This window comes from Pristis pectinata, chromosome 29 (assembly GCF_009764475.1).
Source record: "Pristis pectinata isolate sPriPec2 chromosome 29, sPriPec2.1.pri, whole genome shotgun sequence".
NCBI classification, from domain to species: Eukaryota; Metazoa; Chordata; class Chondrichthyes; order Rhinopristiformes; family Pristidae; genus Pristis; species Pristis pectinata.
Genome location: NC_067433.1, coordinates 18957534 through 18978122, shown reverse-complemented (window position 1 = coordinate 18978122; position 20589 = coordinate 18957534). Strand labels below are relative to the sequence as shown.

The window sequence follows — 20589 nt, the reverse complement described above, 5'->3', positions numbered from 1 at the left end:
TGGATGTTGTCTGTGTGGACTTTAGCAAGGCCTTTGACAAGGTCCCTCATGGCTTTTATAAATAACAGTTGGCAAATTGTGTTCAATTTTGGCCACTGCACTGTAGGAAGGATATGGTGAAGAAGAGAGGTACTGGAAAGGTATTGGGAGAGAGGGACTCGGTTACACAGAGGCAAGTGATTGTTCGCCTCGAGAGGTTTTGGAGGACGTTTTGCAAGATTAGGAATGGTTTGTAGAGAGTGCCTTGTCAGACAGGCCACAAACCAGAGGAAACAAACTTAAGATGATTGGGGAGGGCTCCCATTCGATCTCCTTCTCTGCTTTGTCTGCCCAAAAGCCAAAAAAAATACTGCAAGTGCTGGAAATCTAAAATAAGCACACCGAATGCCCGTAACACTCAGCAGGTCAGGCAGCATCTGTGGAGAGAGAAACAGTTAACGGTTCTGGTTGACAGCCTTTCCTCGGAACGGTATTTTGTGTCTAACTTTCCACTTCCCCACCCTGGACGGGGACTGCACCCTCCTTGGTTTCCCCTGCCCACACCCCAGCAAATAAAGCCAGCTGTCTCCCTCTTATGAATGATAACTTGACACTAAATGGGGAACACAAGATTGGAGATTCAGTGCTCCCTAGGTTATTTATAGATGCCATGGTTGCATTCAGTGCTGTTGTTATTTAAATTGGCCTTTACTTCAGTGTGCTAAATCTGTATTCTTCTTGAGCTGTCTATGGAGTGCAGGCTGTGGAGAATAATTTTTGCATTTCAGCGCAATAAAGCTCCCAATTCCTGTCCCTGTTCTGCACGACCAGGCTTGTTAAATAATTTAGAAAATCCTTGCCTGCAAATTGACATGAAAGCTCGCTTGCTTCCAGAGCAATAAAGTGAAAAGTCCCTGCTTCTGTTGAGCAGGAGAGGCAAGGATTTTCACAGGGTGCTAATGGGTAACTGGGTAGGCTGTGCCACGACTTGCCTGGTGTGGTTATCTCCTCCATCCCAGCAGTGGAAGGAGGGGATGAAGGGAAAGTCAAAAGACCATTACCCTTCATTATGTTGGATACTCAGAGGAGAGGGCAGTGTTTGAAAAGACCAGAAGGGGTTATGTCAAAGTCGAGTGGAGTTTATTGTCATGTGCACAAGTACATGTGCACAGGTGCAACGAAAAACTTGCTTGCAGCAGCATCACAGGCACATAGCATCAGATACACAACATTCACAAGAAAAACATAAATCAACAACATAAATTATATAAGAAAGAACACAATCAAAGCAAAAAAAAGTGCATTGTAGTGTAACATGGTCATAGTGTTTCTATACTGAGGTAGTGATTAGGGTTGTGCCGGTTGGTTCAAGAACCGAATGGTTGAAGGGAAGTAGCTGTTCTTGAACCTGGTGGTGTGGGACTTCAGGCTTCTGTACCTCCTGCCCGATGGGAGCTGCGAGAAGATGGCATGGCCCGGATGGTGGGGATCTTTGATGATGGATGTTGCCTTCTTGAGGCAGCACCTCCTGTAGATACTGCCGATGGTGGGGAGGGATGTGCCCGTGATGTATCGGGCTGAGTCCACTACTCTCTGCAGCTTCTTGCATCCCTGCACATTCGAATTGCCGTACTAGACCGTGTTGCAACCAGTCAGGACACTTTCAAAAGTACATCGGTAGAAGTTTGTTAGAGTGTTCGGTGACAAGCTGAACCTCCTTAACTGCTAAAGTGAAGAGTCTGAAGGGGCTGTGGTCACTAGAGTTGCTGTGTGCAGAATAAAAGTGGGCATGCAGGTTTCCCACAAGCAGTGCACCGTGTCTCTGCCACAGTAGTTTGGGAGCTCAGACACACTCCTGGGCCTTGAGGTCAAACATTGAGCTGATGTACCTCTGGATTTTAGAAGAATGGGCAGCATCCTGAGGAGTTTTGACGTGTGGATGTGGAGAGGACGTTTCCTCTTGTGGGAGAATCTGGAACCAGGGGTCACCATTTAAGACAGAGATTATACACAAAACGCAACTTCAAGTTCCTGGCCATCAACATCTTGGAGGATCTATCCTGGGCCCAACTTATTGATGCAATCACGAAGAAGGCATGCCTGTGGCACTACTTCATTAAGAGTTTGAGGAGATTTGGTATGTTACCAAAGACTATTACAAATTTCTACAGGTATACAATGGGGAGCATTTTGACTGGTTACATCACCGCCTGGTATAGAGGCTCCAATGCACAGGATCGCAAGAGGCTGTAGACTCAGCCAGCTCCATCACGGGCACAACCCTCCCACCATCGAGGACATCTTCAAGAGGCGATGCCTCAAGAAGGCGGCATCCATCACTGAGGATCTTCACCACCCAGGACATGCCCTCTTCTCGTTACTACCATCGGGGAGGAGATACAGGAGCCTAAAGACCCACACTCACTGTTTCAGAAACAGCTTCTTCCCCTCTGCCATCAGATTTCTGAATGGTCCATGAACATTACCTCGTTATTCTTTTTTCTTTGCACTATTTATATTTGTAATTTATAGATTGTTATGCCTTGCACTGTACTGCTGCTGCACAACAACAAATTTCATGTCATGTGTCAGTGATAATAAATCTGATTCTGAAATGAAGTGATTTTTGTTTCTCTCGGAGGATTAAGTCTTCAGAACTCTCCCTCGAAGGGCAGTGGGTTCTTTGGTTATTTTCAAGGCATAGGGAGACAAATTGTTGAAGATCAAGGGGGTGAAAGATCATCAGAGTGGGCAGGAATGTGGAGATTACAAGGAGGTCACTTATGGTCTTATTGATTGGGGGAGCAGGTCCGAGTGGCTCCTCATTGACGTGTCTGTAAGAAGCCGTACCTATGAAGGCACCTGCCTGCGATGTCAGGTGGGTGCAGAAAATCATCCCCAGCTACCTCAGAGGGCAACACCTTGCCCAGTATTTTTTTCACTAAAAGACTGAGAGTTGGGTTGTTATTGTTAGTGGGATCTTGCTGTTTGCACATTGGCTGTTGTGCACCGGTTTGGAAATGACAGCTTCACTTCGTTTGCTCTTTTGCATCCTGGATGATCTGTAGATTGAAAACTTTGTAGACGATGAAGTCCGCCTGTGTCTTAAAAACCAGACATGAGCGAGTATTCTTGTTGAGATAATAAGCTGCCAAAATAATCCTGTGAAGTGAGTTCTGAACTGTGTTAAACCAGTGCTCAGTGTCCACAGTGATCTGATTATCCGTCCAAAATCCCAGTCCCTCTCAAAAGCAGGGAAGCAGAACTGTCACATCTCCCTGTCCGCATCACAAGATGGTGAATGTTGCAACCTGATGTCCACAGACCCGAGCTGGTTTAATTACTTAAATGTGCAGCCCATCCGACCCTCATGTCCTCCAGAGAAACGCTTTCTCGCCGTTATCGCAGCTGCGTCCTTCCTTGGCACGTGTGTGCCAGCTCAGGTCTGCTGCGCGCTTGGCTTTGTTTTGTTTCTATATTCCAAAAATAAACTTCATTCATAATAAGAAATATATACCAAAGAAGAAACAGTACAAAACCTTTACATTCATGGTTAATACATTCAGTAGTCTTAACTTATTTTTTAAAACCATAGCCCATGACCACTCATGTGGCTCCCTGGGGTGATGCATCCTTTCAGTGTTAGAGGGGCTTCCCCACCTGACTCACTCCCTCCGTGTGCGGTAGCGGAAGGAGCCCAGACTGTGGTCCTTCCCCACAGAGCCTCAGCATTGGCTGTACCGAGCTTCAGTGCGTCCCTCAGCACAGAGTCCTGCAGCCTGGACTGTGCCATCATTCCCTTACGGACATCTCGCTGTGCTGGGAGACCAACAGGTTTCGGGCAGACCAAAGTGTGTCTTTTGCTGAGATGATGACCTTCCAGCAGCACTTGATGTCTGTCTCAGTATGTGTCCCCGGGAACAGCCCGTAGATCAGAGAGTCCTCTTTTACACAGCTGCTGGGGATGAACCAAGACACAGACCCTTGCATCCTTCTCCACACCCTCTTAGCAAATCCACAGTCTGCAAAGAGGCGGGTGACCTTCTCTTCCCCACTGCTGCTGTCCCGAGGGCAGCGTGCGTTGGGGTTGATGTGTCATATGTACAGACTGTGAGGGCCCCTCTCACCGCCAGCCAAGTAAGGTCTTGGTGCCTGTTGGTGAGTTCTGGTGATGAGGCGTTCTGCCTGATGACTTGGACAGTTTGCTCAGGTAACCACCCCACAGTCTCCAAAGAGTCTCTGTCCCGCAGTGTCTGCATTATGTTCCGTGCTGACCACTGCCTCGTGGACTTGTGGTCAAAGGTGTTTGCCTTGTCTACGAGTTAACGCAAGCAGCAGGAGTGGACATTGCCCGGCAGTTTCTGCTGGAGGGTCATACCTCAGGAATTTGCAGTAGAGATGGTGAAAATTTACCAAACTCTCACTAGGTTTTTTTTTAAAGTGCTTAATTATCAAGGACAGTTATAAATTTGACTTAGTTTAGATGTTTGAGAAGATCCAGTGGAGGTTTCCTCTAATAAGCACAGAGGTTAGAATTGAAGTTGGGAAGCAGTTTGCATGTAGTAAGGATCAGAAATTCCCTTCACCTAAAGGCAGTAGATGTTGGGGCAGCTGAATCCTTGGAGACTGAGATTGACAGATCGTCACAAATCAAAAAAGCTGCAGGTGTTGGAAATCTAAACTAAATATGGAAAATGCTGGAAACACTCAGCAGGTCAGGATGCATGTGTGGGAAAAGAAACAGAATCAATGTTTGAGGTAGGAGATCCTTCATCAGAACTGAGAGACATCCCCCTCCCTCCAGCTTCACGAGCTTCTTTTGCCTCCTTCCCAGTTCTGACGAAGGGTCTTCAACCTGAAAAGTTAGCTCTCTTTCTCTTCCCACAGATGTGGCCTGACCTGCTGAGAGTTTGCAGCATTTTCTCGTTTATATAGATCATTGCCTGCCAAGGGATGTGGAGCAACGATCGATAAGTAAAGGTGAAACATGTTCTTGAGGCTTGACAAGGAGACGCTGAGAGCTCTTCCCCTGACTGAAGAATTAGGAGCTGGAGGCCATTGTCTCAGGATGAGGAGTCCACTCTCACAGTGACTTGAGGTCTCTTCATGCAGAGTTATGATCCTTTGGAATCCTCAACCCAGCGAGGGCTGTGGACATGCTGCTGGTGTTTGTATTCACCGCACATTGGTGGATTTGGATACTAAGAGAAGATGGGGATAGAATGGGACAGTGCAGGATAGCAGAGTGGTTAAGTTATTGAGTTCTGGACCACTGATGCTGAGAAAAGGGTTCAAATTCCAGGTGGGGAATGTGAGTTCAAGTGATTAAATAAACAAAGGATTTTTGTTTTAAAAAGCTAATGTCAGTAACAGTAAAAACCGACCTGGTTGTCTCACGTCCTTCAGGGAAGGAAACCCTTAATGATTCTCCCTTGGATGTGACACCAGTCCTACCATTTCAGGGGTAATTAGGGTATGAACAAGGAGACATAGTTACAAGATAAAGGGCCGGTCATTTAAAACTAAGGTGTATAGAAATTTCTTCTCTCAGAGGCTGGTGATTCTGTGGTTCTCTACGCCACAAGCTTGATCATTAGAAATATTTAAAGAGGAGGCAGATACATTTTTGAAAGATCAGGGAAATGAGGCGCAGATCTCCCCTTTAGCCTCTCAGTCCTGATGAAGGGTCTCGACCTGGAAGGTCAACTATCCCAGAGCCTCCACAGATGCTGTCTGACCTGCTGAGTTGCTCCAGATTCCAGTACCTGCAGTCCCTTTTGTGTTTCTGGCACAAAAGTATCAGAATCGAGCTTATTGTCAGATGCACAAGTCTGTGTGTGCACAGGTGCAATGAAAAACTTACTTGCAGCAGCATCACAGGCACATAGCATCAGATAAGCAGCATTCTCAAGAAGAACATCAGCTAAACATAAAGTATACACAATTTTTACAAGAAAGAAAATTAGAACAAAACAGTCCATTGTGGTGCCAAGTGGTCATAGTGTTGCTATACTGAGGTATTGATTAGGGTTGTGCCGGTTGGTTCAAGAACCGAATGGCTGAAGGGAAGTAGCTGTTCCTGAACCTGGTGGTGTGGGACTTCAGGCTTCTGTACCTCCTGCCCGATGGTAGTTGTGAGAAGATGGCACGGCCCGGATGGTGGGGATCTTTGGCAACATCTGTCTGTATGTGTGTGTGTGTGTGTATATATATATATATATATATTTTATATATATAAATATAAATGTCTAAAGAGATAGGTGGAGCTGAAGCCTGGGGCAGATCAGCCATGATCGCATTGAATGGCAGGGCAGGCTTGGGGACCAGCTGGACGACTACTGCTCCTATTTTGTTATGGTCTTGTGACAGTACTACTGGCTTGTCTGTAATCAGAATCAGGTTTATTACCACTGACTTGTATTTTGTGAAATTTGTTGTTTTGCGGCAACTGTACAGTGCAAGACATAAAATCTATAAATTACAAAAGTAAATAGTGCAAAAAAAAAGAATAATGAGGTAGTGTTCATGAGTTCAGGGATCGTTCAGAAATCTGATGGCAGAGGGGAAGAAGCTGTTCCTGAATCGCTGAGTGTGGGTTTTCAGGCTCCTGTACCTCCTTCCCGATGGTAGTGACGAGAAGCGGGAATGTCCCGGATAGTGAGGGTCCTTAGTGATGGATGCCGCCTCCTTGAGGCACCCGCCTCTTGAAGATGTCCTCGATGGTGAGGAGGGTTGTGCCTGTGATGGAGCTGGTTGAGTCTACAACCCTCTGCAGTCTCTTGCGATCCTGTGCATTGCAGCCTGCATACCAGGCTGTGATGCAACTAGTTAGGATGCTCTCCACTGTACATTTATAGAAAGTTGCAAGAGTCTTTAGTAACATACCAAATCTCCTCAAACTCCTAACGAAGTAGACCCACGGGTGTGCCTTCTTCGTGATTGCATCAGTGTGTTGGCCCAGGATAAGTCCTTCGAGATGTTGACACCCAGGATCTTGAAGCTGCTCACCCTTTCCACCGCTGACCCCTCAATGAGGACTGGTGTGTGGTCTCCTGATTTCCCTTTCCTGAAGTCCACAATCAATTCCTTGGTCTTGCTGACATTGTTTGTAAGTTTGTTGTTGTGACACCACTCAACCAGCCCATCTATCTCACTCCTGTACACCTCCTCGTCGCCATCTGAGACTTCACCAACAACAGTGGTGTCATCAGTGAATTTATAGGTGGCGTTTGAGCTGTACCTAACCACAGTCATGAATGTAGAGAGAGTAGAGCAGTGAGCTAAGCAGGCATCCTTGAGGTGCACCTGTGTTGATTATCAGCGAGGAGGAGATGTTATTACTGATCTGCACTGACTGTGGTCTCCCGATAAGGAAGTCGAGGATCCAGTTGCAGAGGGAAGTACAGAGGCCCAGGTTTTGAAGCTTGTTGATGAGCACTGAGGGGATGACGGTGTTGAACGCTGAGCTGTACTTGATAAACAACTGCCTGACGTATGTTTTGCTGTTGTCTACATGCTCCAAAGCAGAGTGGAGAGCCAGTGAGATTGCGTCCACTGTTGTGGCAGTAGGCAAATTACAGCGGGTCCAGGTCCTTGCTCAGGCAGGAGTTAATTCTAGCCATGACCGACCTCTCAAAGCACTTCATCACAGTAGATGTGAGTGCTCCCGGGCAATAGCCATTGAGGCAGCTCACCCTGCTCTTCTTGGGCACCTGCCCTTTTGAAGCAGGTGGGAACCTCCAACTGCAGCAGTGAGAGGTTGAAGGTGTCCTTGAACACTCCAGCCAGTTGGTTGGCACAGATTTTCAGTACCCTGCCAGGTACACCACCAGGGCCTGACTCCTTACGAGGGTTCACCCTCTTGAAGGATGTTCTGACATCGGCCTCTGAGACAGAGATCACAGGGTCACCGGATGCTGTGGGGATTCGCACAGGTGTAGTGTTATTCTCCCTTTCAGAGTGTGCATAAAAGGCGTTGAGCTCATTGGGGAGTGAAGCATCACTGCCATTTATGCTGTTAGGTTTCACCTTACAGGAAGTCATAGAGTTGTAGTTCACTACAGCACAGAAACAGGCCCTTCGGCCCATCTAGTCCTTGCCAGCCTGGTTTTCTGCCAAGTCCCATCTACCTGCACCCGGACCATAAGCCCTCCATACCTCTCTCATCCATGAACCTATCCAAACTTCTCTTAAACGTTACAATTGAACCTGCATCCACTACTTCCACTGGCAGCTCGTTCCACACTCACACCACCTTCTGAGTGAAGTAGCTCCCCCTCAGATTCCCCTCAAATATTTCACCTTTCACCCTAAACCTATGACCTCTAGTTCTAGTCTCACTGAACTTGAGGAGAAAAAGCCTACATGCATTCACCCTTTCTATACCCTGCATAATTTAGTATACCTTTATAAGATCTCCCCTCATTCTCCTGTGCTCCAGGGAATAAAGTTCTAAGCTATTCAACCCTTCCCTATAACCCAAGTCCCGGCATCATCCATGTAAGTTTTCTCTGTACTCTTTCAAGCTTATTGCTATCTTTCCTGGTAGGTGACCAGAATTGTACGCAATACTCTAAGTTTGGCCTCACCAATGTCTTGTACAATTTCAGCAAAACATTGCCAACTCCTGTACTCAGTGCCCTGATTTATGAAGGCCAAAGTGCCAAAAACTCTCTTTACGACATCATCTACCTGTGACGCCACTTTCAAGGAACTATGGATCTGTATTTCCCAGGTCCCTTTGTTCTACCGCACACCTCAGAGCCCCACCATTCACTGTGCAAGTCTTACCCTGGTTTGTGCATCACCTCACACTTGTCTGCATTAAATTCCCTCTGGCACTTTTCAGTCCATTTTCCCAGCTGATCAAGATCACGCTGCAACCTTTGATGGCCTTCCTCGCTGTCTACTATGCCCCCAGTCTTGGTGTCATCCGGAGATTTGCTGATCCAGTTTACCGCATTATCATCTAAATCGTTAATATAGATGATAAACAATAACGGGCCCAGCACCGATCCCTGCGGCACACCACCAGTCACTGGCCTCCAATTAGAGAGACAACCGTCTACTACCACTCTCTGGCTTCTCCCGCTAAGCCAATGTTGAATCCAATTGGCTACTTCATCCTGAATGCCAAGCGACTTAACCTTCTGGACCAGCCTTCCATGCGGGACTTTGTCAAAGGCCTTGCTAACGTCCATGTAGACAATGTCCACTGCCTTTCCTTTGATCAACCTTCCTGGTAACCTCCTTGAAAAACTATAAGATTGGTTAGACATGACCTGCCACGCACAATGTCATGTTGACTATCCCTAATCAGGCCCTCTCTATCCAAATATTTATATACCTTGTCTCTTAGAATACCTTCCAATAAGTTACCCACAACTGACGTCAGGCTCATTCTTAATTTCCCGGCTTATTCTTAGAGCCTTTCTGAAACAACGGAACAACATTAACTCTCCTCCAGTCCTCCGGCACCTCCCCCATGGCTAAGGACATTTTAATTATCTCTGCCAGGGCCCCTGCAATTTCTGCACTAGCCTACCATAAGGTCCAAGGGGAGACCTCTTCAGGCCCTGGGGATTTATCCACCTTAATTTGCCTCAAGGCAGCGAGCACCTCCTCTTTCGTAATCCGGATACAGTCCATGACCTCAGTACTCTTTTTCCTTAGTTCTATAGTTTCTGTGTCTGTCTCTTGAGTAGATACAGAAGCAAAAAAATTCATTTAAGATCTCCCCCATCACTTTCGGCTCCACGCGTAGATGACCATGCGATCTTCAAGAGGACCAATTTTGTCTCTTACTATTTGTCTTCTTTCATTTTATCTGTCAGAGCAACCTCATGTCCTCTTGCCCTCCTGACTTCTCTCTTAAGTGTTCTCTTGCATTTCTTGTACTCCTCAAGCACTTCATTTGATCCTAACTGCCTATACCTGTTATGCGCCTCCTTTTTCTTTACCGGGGCCTCAATGTCCCTCGATAACCAAGGTTCCCTAAACCTGTTAGCCTTGCCTTTTATTCTAACAGGAACATAGAGGTTCTGTACTCTCAATATTTCACTCTTGAAAGCCTCCCACTTACCAAGCATCTCTTTACCGGAAAACAGCCTATCCCAATCCACCCCTGCCGGATTCCTTCCCAATCCACCCCTCCCCCTTTAATACCTCCCCCTCCTATCATGTCTAATACATGAGAACCCCGGAACATTGAGCTGCCAGCCCTGCTCCTCCTGCAGCCAAGTCTCACTAATGGCTACAAAATCATAATTCCATGTACGGATCCATGCTCTAAGTTCATCTGCCTTACCTACAGTACTCCTTGCCTGAAGTTGGAGGAAGGCCAATTTCCCCTCAAAATTGGCCTTCCTTCAGTTTAGAATCTTAACCCTAGGTCCCATCCTTTCCTTCTCCATAATTATCTTGAAACTAACGGAATTATGATCACTAGATCCAACGTGTTCCCCTACACTCACTCCTGTCACCTGCCCTGTCTCATTCCCTACGAGGAAATCCAGTATCGCTGTCTCTCTAGGTGGGACCTCTACGTATTGATTAAGGAAACTTTCCTGAACACATTTGACAAACTCGATCCCATTCAGTCCTTTTACAGTATGGGAGTCCCAGTCAATTTATGGAAAGTTAAAATCACCACAACTTTATATTTCCTGCAAATGTCTGCTATCTGTCTACAAATTTGCTCCTCTAAATCCTGCTAACTATTGAGAGGTCTATAATATCGTCCCATTAATGTGGCCGTTCCTTTTTTTATTCCTCAGTTCCACTCAAATTGCCTCGGTAGTTGAGCCCTCCGGTATGTCCTCTCTGAGCACTGCCATGACATTTTCCCTGATGAGTAATGCCACCCCTCCCCCTTTAACACCTCCCCCTGTATCATGTCTAAAACATCAGAACCCTGGAACATTGAGCTGCCAGTCCTGCCCCTCCTGCAGCCAAGTCTCACTAATGGCTACAACGTCATAATTCCATGCACGGATCCATGCTCTAAGTTCATCTGCCTTACCTACAGTACTCCTTGCATTGAAATAGACACAACTCAAACAGTCCCACCACGCTCAACCTTTTGGTTTCTATCTTTGCCTGTAGTCTTAACACCTACTTTCCCCACAGCCCCTCCACTTGTTGCCCTGCCGCTCTGGTTCCCTGCAACTCTAGTTTAAACCACCACCTTCTCCCCCTCCTCCTCCCTCCGCCCCCACCCCCACCCCCACCCCCGAGTAGCACCAGCAAACCTTCCCACAAGGATATTGGTCCCCCTCCAGTTCAGGTGCAAACTGTCCCGTTTGTACAGATCCCGCCTGCCCTGGAAGAGAGCCCAATGATCTAAAAATCTGAAGCTCTCCCTCGTGCACCATCTGCCGAGCCATGTGTTAAACCGCACTATCTTCCTATTTCTTGCCTCATTAGCACGTGGCACGGGTAGCAATCCTGGGATCACCACCCTGGAGGTCCCGTCTGTTAACTTAGCACCTAACTCCCTGAATTCACCAACGTGTACCACGACCTCTGGCTGCTCACCCTCCCCCTTAAGAATGCTGTGGACTCGATCCTAGACATCTCTGGCCCTGGCATCTGGCAGGCAACATACCATCCGGGAGTCTCATTCTTGTCCACAGAACCTCCTGTCTGCCCTGACCAATGAATCCCCTACCACTACCTCTTCTCCCCTCTTGCCTTCTGAGCCACAGAGCCAGACTCAGTGCGCGAGACCTGACCACTTTGGCTTTCCCCTGGTAGGTTGACCCCCCAACTAAAATGATATACTTGTCATTGAGGGGAACGGCCACAGGGGTACCCTGCACTGACTGCTTATTCCCTTTCCCACTCCTGACGGTCACCCAGCTGCCTGCCTCCTGCAACTTGGGTGTGACTGCTTCCCTGTAACTCCTGTCTATCAATCTCTCAGTGTCCCGAATGATCCAGTCATCCAGCTCCAGTTCCCTAACACGGTCTGTAAGGAGCTGCAGCTGGGTGCACTTCTCGCAGGTGTAGTCATCAGGGACCCTGGAGGTCTTCCTGACTTCCCACATCGTGCAGGAGGAGCACGCCACTGCCCTGGGTGTCGTTCCCACTGGTATACCTGTGCAATAATAAAGTAAGAAAGAGAACTTAACAGAACCTCACCTCAGCTTCTGCCTCAATTCGCCGAAGCCTCAGTCCCCCGCTCCAACACTGAACCACTCCAACAATGGCGGCTCCAAAATGGCCACTCTAATGGCCACTCACGGGAAGTAATGGCATGCAAACCCTGCCACAGCTGTCTGCATCCAATTGTGTGTCTACCTTCACACGGAATTGTCCAAACCTGTGAAGATAAATATAAAAACATTTCGGCCATTGTTTCAGTGAGTGGCAAGGTAGGCCAGAGGGGTTATTCTCATATCAGCCCTGATTTAATGGAGCAGGCTCTGGAGCCTGTTTGTATGTTCCTGTCTCTCCAGTGCAAGGTCGGGAAAAAGTACAGCAAGTGTCCAATGTGGTCTAGCCAAACTTTGATTGATTTCCCAGGGGTCAAGATAAATATTGAGCTTTCCAAGCCAAACTGGAGAACAAATTAGCGGTTTCTTTTTAGAAAAAACATATCTTTCAGGTCCATGATCATAAAAGTTCCTTTGTTTTCATTAAGGATCTTTTCTTTGTCCGATGTGAGTCACAAGCCTGTTCTTTCAGCGAGTGAAGCTGTAGTAGTATTCATTCAGACTGTTTGTTAGTCAAATGTTTCAATCAAGAAAGCTTATGCTGAGTTCTTTTATCTTTCAGTTCGTCTCCATGACAGCATATCAGAAGAAGGATACCACTATCTTGTGTTCGACTTGTGAGTACTAATCGGGCAGAGGGCTGCATCCTATTAGAAGCAACCAGTAAATTCCCAGTCCCTATAACAAGTCCCTGGTCTTGGATTTGTATCCTGAGGAGGAGTGGGAGATGGGGAACCAGTGGGAGGGGGATGAGTGGTGGGTGGCTGAAATCTGGAGTGAACTGGAAAATAGGTTGGGAATGAGAGTGGGTGGTTGATGGTTCAGAGGAGAGGGAGGCTGGGATCCAGAGACTGAATGGGATGAGAACCGATGGTGTGGAGACCAGCTACTAACATCATAGGTTCTGCTCGTGATGTGTTGGAAGATTAATCACAACATTGCACTGTTCTTCTAAACACAGTGACGCCTGGCTCTTGTAACTATGTATAATGGGCGTATATGAGATTGCTGAAGAATTAACTGGAGCTTTGAAAACTTAAAAGAAAAAGATGTCAGGTGTGATCTCCTGCCCTGGATCTTCAGATACAGAAACACAATCATCACGGAGGCGTCGAAGCCCTTGTTTAAATGACCTGTCAACACCTCAGTTCAGACTTGAAATGTGTCACAATTTGGAAATTGATTTGCAGAAAATGGGAAATGAGAACATTTAAATTAGACCCTAGAATCAGTTGGTGGGCAGGATTACCCAGAGATGAGGGGGAGGAAGTACTAAGAATCTTGGGCTGAATTTGCATATTCGTGTTGAAGTATGCAACCATATGTTAATACTGTTCATCTGCTGGCAGAACTGTGCCTACATCCTGTGAATTCAGTCCTATTTTTGCACAAGCAGATTTGGACTTAAGCAGCACCATGAATAAAACAATTTTAATAGCATTTACATTTTGAACCCACAGCTCTGAACTGAGACTTTACACTGCACCACGTCAATCCCTGCTAACTGTTACAGTCTGAGGAAACTCTTTCAAGGTTTGCTGGGAAGTTTACACTGACCATGGCGGTCTTTTGAGTTTTACCTAATCCCCCTGGCGGTCACCAACACACTGCAGTGTAGAAGTTGGTCTCTGGTTTGGGGCTTGACGTCTGAAGGGTGAGAGTGTAAGAGACCATCTTGTTGGAACTTAATACTTAAGTAAATGCAAAAGGTAAATGTCGATGTTGTAACTCGGCCATGTGATGGGCTGAATGGCCTCATGATTATTGGTGTGTTGGGTACTGGCCCTCTTGGGGTTTTGGATTCTATCTGATGGGAGTGTTTGAAGTTGCTCCTGTTATCGGAATTGGATCGTCTTCAGATCAGGTAAAGTGCGGGTTAATTGGTGATTAACATTCCCTTGTTGTTGTGCCAACAAGAAGCAATAGGCCTGGACTCTCTTCCTCTGGAAGAGGTGCATCTAGGAAAACCAAGAGCACTTTCCTGGACTGGGTGTAGACCTTCCAACTGCCCAGATAGCAATGATGCAGTTTGGACGGGTGCTCCTTCATGCCTTTCTTTCATTTTCCTTCTGTATAATGACAAGTTTGACTGTATAGACTTGCTCTTTCTGTTGGAACTTTTACCTAATGTAGACCCTTGCTCAGACTGCTGTGAAGGACATTTCAGTCTTGGGCTCGTGTGTGCTGTGGCACACATTGACAGTGGCAGCTCCAAGGCAGATTTCCCAGGGGAGAAGATGTTATTTTCGTATTGTTCGTTCAGACACGTGCAGTGATGTAAATGCTGATTGTGCACTGCATGGGCTTGATTGAGCTCAGGGTGTGTAGAGGGAGCCCACATACAGTCCATGGATATCAGCAGTTCCTGCTTGACTTTAGTGTTGTGTTGGAATTTTGATGGTTTGGAATGGCCTGCTCTTAATGATAACCTCCCATGAGGAAGGTGCAGAGTGGTATAGCTAGTGGAGCTGCTACTTCACGCATCCAGTGACCCTGGTTTGGTCCTGACCTTGGGTGCTGTCTGTGTGGAGTTTGAACGTTCTCCTCGTGACTGCATGGGTTTCCTCCAGGTGCTCTTGTTTCCTCCCACACCCCAAAGACGTGTGGGTTGGTGGGTTAATTGGCTGCTGCATATTGCCCGTAGTCTGAAGAATCTGGGGGCATTTGGGAGGAATGTGAGGAGGATAGGTTACAAGGACAATTGGTGGGGAATTTGATTGTTGTGTGAGCTGGCACAGACTCGATGGGCCGAAGTGGCCATCTCCTAAGGAAATATGGAAACTTGGTAGAACGCCAAAGGACTGTGAGTGTTTGCAGTGTGAAGATTTGCAAATTAGCAGGAGCATAGATTTAAACTCGCATGCAAGCTGTGAGCTACCTGTGTGACGAGCCTCCCTCTTTGTTAAATTCTTTTGCCAGAAAATTTAAAAGATCTTGAGGGAATTAATCTCTCCTATTTTGACCCCAGCTAAAAATCCTTTCCTTGAAGAAAGATAGAGCCCAAAGCAGTGTGATTGCCTGAGCAAGAGAGGTGGTCGAGGGGTTAGAGTTAAATAGCATCTCCGCGGAATTCGAAGGTGCAGGGCAAATTGTTCCATGAAGGAGGGTGGAGTTGGAGGGGAAATGGTTGGAGTCTGTATGGGAAAAAAAACGGAAGCTTCTACATGGAACTGTTAGTGATTGTGCATGAGGCACTTGCACATTTGCATTTGAAATGAAGTCATTCCATCTGGTGAGTGCAGAGAGTGTGACAGTGGCTCTGTCCCCGGGTGTACTGTACGGTTTGCCTTTACCTTCCCTGCATTATTTAGTATTGCTGATGATGGGCACAGTTTGGGGAATGACTGACAGGAGGCGGTAGGTTGCAAGGAGTATTAACTGCTATGTGGTATTGGTTTATTACTCAAAGTCGAGTTTATTGCCATGTGCACAAGTACATGGTTGCACAGGTACAATGAAAAGCTTACTTGCAGTAGCATTATAGGCACATAGCATTAGAGAAGCAACGTTCACAAGAAAAACAAATATAAATTATACAAGAAAGAACACAAGTAGAACAAAAAAAACCAAAATCCATTATAGTGCAAAGTGCTGACAGTGTTGCTCTATTGAAGGAGTGATTAGGGTTGTGCAGGCTGGTTGAAGAACCGATTGGTTGAAGGGAAGTAGCTGTTCTTGAACCCGATGGTGTGGGATTGTCACATGTACCGAGATACAGTGAAAAGCTTTTGTTTTCATGTCATCCAGACAGATCATTCCAAACATAATGACATCGAGGTAGTAAAAAGAAAGCAATGCAGAATATAGTGTTGCGGTTACGGAGAAAGTACAGTACAGGCAGACAGTTAAAGTGCAAGAGCCACGATGAGGTAGATTGGGAGATCAAGAGTTCAGTCCATTTGGCCCAGCCATTCCACTGCCCGCCACAGTATGTGGAGACTGGCTGTCCTGTTATGTCGTGACTCAGCCATGCAATTCTGTTGATGTCTCTACAGAGCTTGGGGTGAGCTTTCTGCTCCAGGAGTAGGGATTTCTCTTACCATTCACCTTGTCGGAGAGCTGATGTGTCGATCTCATTGGAATCCAACACTTGCACCTACAGGGCACACAAGGGGCAGATGTCGGGGGGATGGTAGATTATGAAGGGTGGAATGATCTCAGGGAGATTGGTGGGAAATCATGTGGCTTTTCAGTTTTGCCCCTGCTGTGGGCAAGGGCTTTATACAGATCCTTCTAATTCCTTTCAGGTCCTGAAAAATAAATGAAGACCGTGAAGGAGTTTCTTTATTTTTGTGTTTGAAGTTTGTTTTGACACAGGTGCAAGTAGGAAAATTTCTGTTCATTCTGCATTGAGGCAAATCTAATCAGGCAGACACACAACCAGGCATGTTTTGCTGAATGTGTGCAGGTATGCAAACCTGCAGCAAGCACACCTGTATATATTCTTGGGCACAAATACATGTACTCACATACAAATGTTCTCGCACATGTACACACCAGTGGTTATGCACAGAATGTGTGTGTGTGCATGTTTCCTGTGTTAATTTGTATTAGATGTAGAATGGACACATTGCAATTGCTGCACGTCTAAATACTTTTGCAATGTGTCATGGCACATGCAAGTCATCACACACACAGGCACCCCTGCACATACTTGTACATGAGATTGCATACACACCTGCAGGACACAGCCACACGTCTAGATTTCCCCAACAGTGGGCACTTGCCTGTGTAGCACTGATCACAGTGGTTTGGTCCATTATGCTGATCTTCAGGAGGTTTTCCCAGAAATTCCCCACGAGCTGAGTTTCCCCAGGCCATGTTGTTCCAGGGAGCCCAGAGTGAGTGCTCTCCAGCCCACCTGCGGCCACCTTCACTCGCTTGCAGACCGACTCCTAACCCAGGCTGTCTACATAGACACTTCCTCAATAACCCTTCAGAAAGGATCTGATTAAATGAATGCTGAGGAGCAGAGCCAGCTGGAAGTTGTCCAGCGGACTGATTGTGCATTAAGTGGTGCTGTAGCACAGTCTGCACAGCCATGGACTAGAAATGCGCTGAGCTGGGCTGTGTAAATGATCCTCTCCATCCTCTCAGTGACTCATTCACTCTCTGGTGAGTTACTGAACAATGCAAGTGGGGAATGTGGAACCTACTTCTAAGCAGCTTGTTCCCATTGTTTGAGAAAACTTGCTGCTTTCTGTTACCCTTGGAGTCACATTGTACACAGAGCACAGGTGTAGACCATTCAGCCCAGCAAGTTCGTGCTGGTATTAATCCTCCTCTCACCATCATAGCCTCTCTTTCCTTTCCCCTCATGTTTATTCAGCTTTCCTTTAATCCCTCTGTTGCTCACTTCGTTACTGGAGTGAGTTCCACATTCTCCCCTCCCTGGTCGAAAGCTTTCTCTTGAACATCATGTTGCATTTATTGACAACTGCTCTGTATCTCTGTACCTTGCGCAACGATCACATCCACACTGTTGGCAAATAAGGGGTTGCCCATTTAAGAATGACGTGAGGCAACTTTTTTTTTGGAAGGGTTGTGAGTTTTTGGAACTCCTCCTAGAACGTAGAACAATTACAGCACAATCCAGGCCCTTCGGCCCACAAAGCTGTGTCGAACATGTCCCTACCCTAGAAATTACTAGGCTTACCCATAGCCCTCTATTTTACTCAGCTCCATATACCGATCTAACAGTCTCTTGAAAGACCCTATCGTATCAGCCTCCACCACAGTTGCCGGCAGCCCATTCCACGCACTCACCACTCTCTGAGTAAAAAAACTTACCCCTGACATCTCCTCTATACCTACTCCCCAGCACCTTAAACCTATGTCTTCTTGTGGCCACCAATTCAGCCCTGGGGAAAAGCCTCTGACTATCTACCCTATCAATACCTCTCATCATCTTATACACCTCTATCAGGTCCCCCCTCATCCTCCGTCTCTCCAAGGAGAAAAGGCCGAGTTCCCTCAACCTGCTTTCATAAGGCATGCTCCGCATCCCAGGCAGCATCCTTGTAAATCTCCTCTGCACCCTCTCTATGGCTTCCACATCTTTCCTGTAGTGAGGCGACCAGAACTGAGCACAATACTCCAAGTGAGGTCTGACCAGGGACATATATAGCTGCAACAATACCTCTCGGCTCCTAAATTCAATTCCCCGATTGATGAAGGACAATACACCATATGCCATCTTAACCACAGAGTCAACCTGCGCAGCCACTTTGAGCGTCCTCAAAGGATAGTGGAGGTAGTCTTTGAATATGTTTAAGGCCAGTCAAGGGGATGAAAGGTTACCATGGCTGATGGGAATGAGGTCACAGCCACGATCTTTTTGAATGGCGGAGCAAGCCTGAGATGTTCAGTGACCTACTCCTAATTCATATGTAACATGTCACATGCCCTCAGCACTGATGCGACACATAGGGTCGATTTCTGTCAGGGAAGGAAACAAAGAATTCTCCATTTGAATTCACAGCATTTGAGGGAACCCTTTGGCCCATCAGCTTTGTGTTAGATCCTTACAGACCTCTCCAATTAGTCCCATACGGCCACTCCATAGCTTCACAAGCATTTCCCCTTCAAATATTTATCCAGTTCCTTCCTCAAAATTACTGTTGATGCTCCTACTCTTTTGGGCAAGTTGTGAATGGGTTTAATCTGATTGTCGCTGCAGGAAATTAACTGTGGAGTGTCCACAGCAAGGAACTCAGCATTCTAGTATAGTCAACATTAAGCAGGGCATGGACCTGTACTGCTGACGTGGTGGCCCTGATGCAGGGTTTTGACCTGAAATGCTGCCAATTCCTTTTCCGTCCACAGATGCCGCTCGACCCGTTGAGTTCCTCCAGTAGATTGTTTGTTGTTTAAGAAAGGCAGGCTAGGTTGGGTAGTGCTGTTAATATTAGATGGCATCAATACAGTGCGTAGACAGGACCTTGGCTCATCAGGTCATGGTGTGAAACTTGAGTCAGTTTGGGTAGAGCTAAGAAGCAGCGGAAAACCTTGCTGGATGTTGTTTGTAGATGTCAGAATAGTAGGAGTAATCTAAAAGAGGAAATGAAAGGTGCATGTAACTTGGGTAATGTAATCATGAGGGACTTCAATCTATAAATAGACTGGGCAAAATCAAATTAGCAGTAATGTGGAACGTGTAGAAGATGGATTTCTAGATCAGCATGTTGACGAATGGTCCAGGCGACAGACTATTTTAGACCCAATACTGTGCCTGTGTTGACACAGGAAGGGGTTAATTAATAATCTTGTTGTTAAGGGGAGAGTGGAGAAAAGTGACCATCATTTGTTGGAATTTAACGTTAAGTTTGAAAGCAATGTAGGGTCCATCTGAATCGAGAGTTTCCAATCTAAACAAAGAATGAGACATGCTGGTTACCTACTGTACATTAATGGGTCTGACAGTGGACAGTGTATTTAAAGAAAGAATACATGATCTGTAACAAATATATATTCTTTTAATGCAGAAAGGAAAAGTCCAATTGTGGCTTGCAGGAGGAATTAATGATAGTATTAAGTGTAAGAAAAAGGCTCATAATGTTTTCAGAAAAAAAGAATTATGCTTGAGGATTGTGGAAGTTTTAAAATTTCAGAAACGATGATTAAGAAATTGTTAAAGAAATATAAAATAGAACCTGAGGGTAAACTGGCAGGAAACACAAAATCAGACGGAGGTTCCATAGGTGTGTCAAAAGCAAAAGACCAGTGAGAACAATCAGAGAGGTGGTGGATTTATAACAGAGGATAAGGAAATGGTAGAGAGTGGGTGATATCTGGAATGCGCTGCCAGAGGAGGTGATGAAGTCTGATACTAGTTATAAGAGGCATTTAAACAGGTACTTAGATAGGCAAGGCATAGCAGGGTGCGGGCACAGGGGATTAGTGTAGGTGGGCAAAAAGATCAGCATAGACGTGATGGGCTGACGGGCTGTTTCTGTACAACTCCATGACTCTGGCTCAGTGACTCTAAGACACAAGAAACTTCCCAAAAGATTGGAGAATCAAGGGTCCAGTGTAAATGAAGAAGTAAAAGGAATCAGGAAGTACTACTGGAGAAGTTAATGAGACTGAAAATATAAATCACCAGGACTAGATGATCTCCATCCCAGAATTTTGAAATTGATGGCTGTCAGAGTAGTGGGTACTTTGGTTATCATTTTCCAAAATTCTATAGTTTTGGGAATGGTTGCTGCAGATTGAAGGATAACAAATGTGACCTCATTACTTAAAAAAGGATGAAGAGAGAAAATGGAGGACCAACCTACTTGAGTTCTTTGAAGATGTACCTCGTAGAATAGGTAAGGGGAAATGGTGGGTGTGACGTATTGAGGTTTTCAGAAGGCTTTGAAATAATGTCCCATGGAGGAGGTTGGTGAGT

At 46.2% G+C, this 20589-nt stretch overlaps 1 protein-coding gene across 50 annotated transcripts in view; it reads left to right on the top strand.

Annotated features, from left to right (window-relative positions):
- Nucleotides 1–20589, top strand: part of LOC127584370 (calcium/calmodulin-dependent protein kinase type II subunit beta) — a 254845-nt gene that overhangs the window by 106156 nt on the left and 128100 nt on the right. For all 50 annotated transcript variants that reach the window (XM_052041093.1, XM_052041108.1, XM_052041096.1 and 47 more), the window contains exon 4: nucleotides 12757–12811. In XM_052041093.1, coding sequence (XP_051897053.1) covers nucleotides 12757–12811 — 55 coding nt within the window. The remainder of the gene's footprint in view (nucleotides 1–12756; nucleotides 12812–20589) is intronic.